A 5553-nucleotide genomic window follows, 5' to 3' on the forward strand; every position below is an offset into this window, starting at 1 on the left:
TCTCTCTCTCTCTCTGTCTGCCTCACTGTTCTATTCTCTATCTCTTCCCTAGTCTTTGCACATTTCTTTTGATCATGTGTATTATTTTGGTTCCTCTTCTCCTCCCTCCACTCCTCTGTCTTGCCCACCTCTGATCCTTGGGTCTGTTGTTCTCTGCTATTGGTGGTTGGTAGCAGAGTGACCTTAAGAGCAGGAGGAAGATGCTGCCTCCAAATGTCTCTGTTATGCTTCTATCACTGCTGATCTGTTGCGTAACTCCACCATGTGAATGACTGAAGTCAAGTTCTGTGTGTGTGTGTGCGTGTGTGTGTGTGTGGGAGAGCGCATGGGCGGGGGGTTAAGCAGCTGGCTAACAAGGCCGTGCGTGTTTCCGTTGGAACAGCAGGCCTGTGTAGAAGGACAGGGAAGGAATATGGAGGAAAAACGGACAAACGTCAGAAACGCGCTGATTTACTGTACATATCGGGGACATATTTTTCCACACAGCCTCGCAAAAACATTGACACACACACACGCTCGCACAAAAGCAAGCCCATATTTTCTGTAATGGAGTATTTATCACATGCTGGTTTGTCAGTGGTCCTGTTAAGAGTGTTATAAATCTTTTATTTCATTTTACTGACCTCTTTTTCCTCCCCTCCCCCCCCCCCCCCCCCCCTCTATCCTTCTCTGCAGCTTATGCTGGGGAAGAGGAGTTTAAGGCGGGCTCTGTCGGGGAGGAGCACCTGCAGGACGACGGCCTCTCATTGGACGGCCAGGACACAGAGTTCCCCTACAACGAGGAGGAGGAGGAGGATGGAGGAAGGCTTCCTGCCAGCTTCCAGGACTCTCCCCTCAGCAACGGCACCAACCCAGACGCAGGTTATGGCTCCCCGCTCAGCGACGCCAGCGACCGGCTCACGGACTTCCGCAGCAGCTCGTCCAGGGACGGCCAGGAGCGTGAGGAGGTGCCCCTGGTCCCGCGGCTGGAGAACGGCCTCTCTCTGAGGGACAGCCTGGCGCAGATGAAAGCCGTCTATGCAAACCTGATCTCAGATGCCTCCTGGTCCAGTATCGCCATGGACATCATGAAGGCCAAGCCGACCTCCGCCTCTGGCAATGCCACCAACCCCAACCCCACCACCACCTCCTCCATCTCTGCGTCCACCACCTCTACCCTGCAGACCAGCGAGGGCAGCCATGCTAGCAGCCACCTTCACCACCATCACAACGGCAGGAGCAGCAGCAGCACCAACCACACAGGCAACGGAAGTACCAGTGCTAACGGCACCTCGGCTAGCTCAGTTAGCGCCAACACTGGCACTAGCAGCAGCAGTGGAGGGGCAATGGGGGGTAGTGGTGCCAATAACGGTGGAGGAGTGGCCTACGACTGGCACCAAGCAGCCCTGGCCAAGACCTTCCAGCAGAACCCCTACCACCTCCTCCCAGAGCCCAGTCTGTTCAGCACCGTGCAGCTGTACCGCCAGAACAACAAGCTGTACGGCTCGGTCTTCACCGGAGCCAGCAAGTTCCGCTGTAAGGACTGCAGCGGCGCCTACGATACTCTGGTGGGCCTGACGGTCCACATGAATGAGACAGGCCACTACCGGGATGACAACAAGGACAAAGAGGAGGACCGGGGCAAGCGCTGGTCCAAGCCCCGCAAGCGCTCGCTGATGGAGATGGAGGGGAAGGAGGATGCCCAGAAGGTTCTGAAGTGTATGTACTGCGGACACTCCTTCGAGTCTCTCCAGGACCTGAGCGTCCATATGATCAAGACCAAGCATTACCAGAAAGTGCCTCTCAAAGAACCTGTGCCAGCCTTGGCCACCAAACTGCTGCCCTCTTCCAAAAAGCGAGCCCTCCAGGACTCCCTTGTGTCTCCATGCTCCCCAGATTCAGCCCCCGGAATTGTGGGGAACATGTCCATGTTGGGGGACTCTGGGGGAAAGGACCCCAAGGCCCCTGCCAACCCCTATGTCACTCCCAACAACCGCTATGGCTACCAGAACGGTGCCAGCTACACCTGGCAGTTTGAGGCCCGCAAGGCTCAGATCCTGAAGTGCATGGAATGCGGGAGCTCCCACGATACCTTGCAGCAGCTGACGGCTCACATGATGGTGACAGGCCACTTCCTGAAGGTCACCAACTCCGCCTCTAAGAAGGGGAAGCAGCTGGTGTTTGACCCAGTGGTTGAGGAAAAGTTCCAGTCCATTCCTCTACCCCCCACCACTACCCGTCTCCCAGTCCCCATTCCCAGCCTTAAGTCCCAGCCTGTATCCCCGGCCCTCTCCTCCGGCTCCGAGGAGAAGAGGGAAACCGAGGAAGAGGTCAGGATGGAGCTGGGCGAACCAATGGAGAAGAAGATCAAAGAAGAGAAGGAGGACTCAGATGGGTCCAAGTCGGAGACCACATCATACAAGTACCTGACTGAGGAAGATCTGGAGGAGGCTCCTAAGGGAGGCCTGGACATACTCAAGTCCCTGGAGAACACGGTGTCCAGCGCCATCAGCAAGGCCCAGACTGGCACCCCGACTTGGGGGGGATATCCCAGCATCCACGCTGCCTACCAGCTCCATGGCTCCATAAAGGCCTCCACAGTGTTGCCCCCTACAGTCCAGAGCCTGCATATGCAGCCTGTGCACAGCAGCAGCCTTCGTGGTGGCCTGGGTACCGACACTAGCTCCTTCATCCACTCCCCCCACAGCCCCACCTCCTCTCCTCCCCTCAGGAGCAATGTGTCGGCCATGGAGGAGCTGGTGGAGAAGATGACTGGCAAGGCCCCCTCTGTGAAGAAGGAGAAGGAGGAGAAGATGGTGAGTCTGGAGCGTTGCAGACCTCCTTCCTCCCTCAAATCCCCCTCTCCTGTCTTGAGGGAGCAGAGGGACCGTCTACCATCTCCCAATGCCGTGAGCGTGAGCAAGCCCCTGGCCAGGAATTGCAGTCCAGGCAGTTTTGCAGACGTGGAGCTGGTATGCAAGAAGGAGCCCAAAGAGACCCTTCTGGATGGAAACAACCACGCTAAGAACGGGACGGAGTCTCGCCAGTCCCCTGTCACCAATGGCAACAGCTTGGGCATTATCACCGATCACTCACCAGAGCGGCCTTTCGTCAACCCCCTCAGCGCGCTGCAGTCAATCATGAACACCCACCTGGGAAAGGCCTCCAAGCCTGTCAACCCAGCAGGAGACCCCCTGGCCATGCTCTACAAGATCAGCAACAGCATGATGGACAAGCCTGCCTTCCATCAACCTCAGGCCAAGCACGCCGAACCAATCAACCGCTTCTTCTACGAGAACAACGACCAGCCCATAGACCTGAGGAAGTCCAAAACTTCCTCCTCCTCCAACAACTCCAACAACAACAACAACAACAGTAACAGCAGTGGCAGCAGCAGTGTCGTCAATGGCAACAAACCTATCATGTCCCTCCCCGACTCCTTGTCCTCTCCTCTGAGGGAGAACGCTCTGATGGACATCTCGGACATGGTGAAGAATCTGACCGGCCGACTGACGCCCAAGTCCTCGACCCCTTCCTCTGTCTCAGAGAAGTCCGACGCGGACGGCAGCGCGTTCGAGGACGCCCTGGAGGACCTGTCGCCGGTCCAGAAGAGGAAAGGTCGCCAGTCCAACTGGAACCCCCAGCACCTCCTCATCCTCCAGGCCCAGTTTGTGTCCAGCCTGAGGGAGACCCCCGAGGGCCGCTACGCCATGACGGACCTGGGCCCCCAGGAGAGGGTGCACATCTGTAAGTTTACTGGCCTCTCCATGACAACAATTTCACACTGGCTGGCCAACGTCAAGTACCAGCTGAGGCGGAGTGGTGGAACCAAGTTCCTGAAAAACCTGGATTCCTGCCAGCCGGTCTTCTTGTGCAGCGAGTGCGCCTCCCAGTTCAGGACTCCGTCCTCCTACATCGCCCACCTGGAGTCTCACCTGGGCTTCAGCCTCAAAGACCTGTCCAAGCTGTCTGCCGAGCACCTGCGGGAACAGCAGGCCGTCTCCAAGGTGATCTCAGACAAACTGACGTTAGGCAGCTGCCTGGCGGGACTGACCGCTCCGGAGGACGAAACAGGTTCAGTGTACCAGTGCAGGCTCTGTAATCGGACATTCGTCAGCAAACATGCGGTCAAGCTGCACCTCAGCAAGACCCACGGCAAGTCTCCAGAGGACCATCTGGTGTTTGTCACAGCTCTGGAGAAGATGGAGAAAGTGTAAGATAGTTCTCGGGGATGAGCGAGAAAGAAAGATAAACTGACAGATTGACTGACCGCTGTGGAACTGACCAGATTTTCATTGCACTAAAAGAACGTTCACAGTTACTGCACTGGGCCGAACTGAGCCGCCAGAAATCAGTCTTATTATTTTGTTTTTGTTGTGATACTGCCTGACTGGACCATGTCTTTTCATGTTGTTTTGTTTTGCCAAGCTTTTTTAACACTTATTTTGTATTGTATTTATATGGTATTTGTCTGAACTGTGCATGTAGTTTTGTGATTCAAGGTTAAACACAAGAATTTAATCTTTTCATGGCAAAAAATATGACTACTGCTTCAATAGTGACAAAGGTGGTGACTGAAAAATTAAATTGGAGAAAAGACAGCTGTATAATACTTGATATGAAGAAGGTGAAAATTAATTGTATACATCAAAAGAATGGAAGAATCCTATGAGAAACTGAAGTAGCACCTTACTGAAGAAATCAGAATTTTATTTGTGAAGAAAACTTGTTCAGAATTTTCTTCCTTTGTCAAAATCAAATACATTTTTTGGACAAGGATTATATATATTTTCCTCTTCTCATCACTACAACATTTTTATATATGGCCTGTTCAGAAACTTGTCTGTATATGAATTTGTTCGAAAAAGAAAAATCATGTTAACCATCATGTAAACATTGGGGATAATTAAAATGCTGCTTGTGGTAACAAGTCAATCAGTGAAAATGGCCGTACAGTATGCAAGTTCGCTCCGAAACAATTTTTTTCTTGATGTGAAGTATCACCTTATAGCAATTTTGGAATTGTATGGTTTGTTACAACTTTCTCTTTCTAAATTGTGCCGCTATGAATTAAACCATTAAAACAAGAGTCCATTACACATTAATGGTTACTGGTGAAATGACAACACTCCATAAGACATATCTTACCATTTGAAACAGCTCTACATTCTTTGTACTTAAAGGTGTGTGCATTCTTTAACTTTTATATTGTCATTTTATATACAAAATAATAAAAATAAAACTAATTGTGTACATAGATATATACTGTAGCTACAAAATGTCTTTTTTTTAAAGAAAATACAAATTTAGCTTCTTTGGCTTGGTTTACAGAAATTATTTGAATTATACTTGCATCCAATTTGATGCATGATATGGTGTGAAAAATTAATAAGCGATGCACAATGACTATACATTTCAATGTTTTATCAATGATAATTGTAAAAAAAAATCTTTTTAGCACCAAATAGTTTGTTTCATTTTGTTTTGTTCTTTCTCAAATTGTAAAATAAACCCCAAAGCAGTTCTTGTTAAAAGTCATGTGGCTGTGGTTGTGATTTCCTTTCACATTGAGGT

General features: G+C 50.9%; 1 protein-coding gene across 1 annotated transcript; it reads left to right on the plus strand.

The window, feature by feature from the left end:
- The first annotated feature begins 891 nt into the window (after positions 1-891).
- LOC136939638 (teashirt homolog 1-like) lies at positions 892-4713 on the plus strand. Its single transcript, XM_067232202.1, has one exon. The coding sequence runs from the start codon at positions 1005-1007 to the stop codon at positions 4194-4196; it is 3192 nt and encodes a 1063-aa protein (XP_067088303.1). The 5' UTR covers positions 892-1004; the 3' UTR covers positions 4197-4713.
- The last annotated feature ends 840 nt before the right edge of the window (positions 4714-5553 follow it).

This window comes from Osmerus mordax, unplaced genomic scaffold (genome assembly GCF_038355195.1).
Source record: "Osmerus mordax isolate fOsmMor3 unplaced genomic scaffold, fOsmMor3.pri Scaffold_268, whole genome shotgun sequence".
NCBI lineage: Eukaryota > Metazoa > Chordata > Actinopteri > Osmeriformes > Osmeridae > Osmerus > Osmerus mordax.

Bases quoted from the DNA above. Each gene is read 5' to 3' on its own strand.
- LOC136939638 (XM_067232202.1), top strand. From the start codon at position 1,005: ATGAAAGCCGTCTATGCAAACCTGATCTCAGATGCCTCCTGGTCCAGT.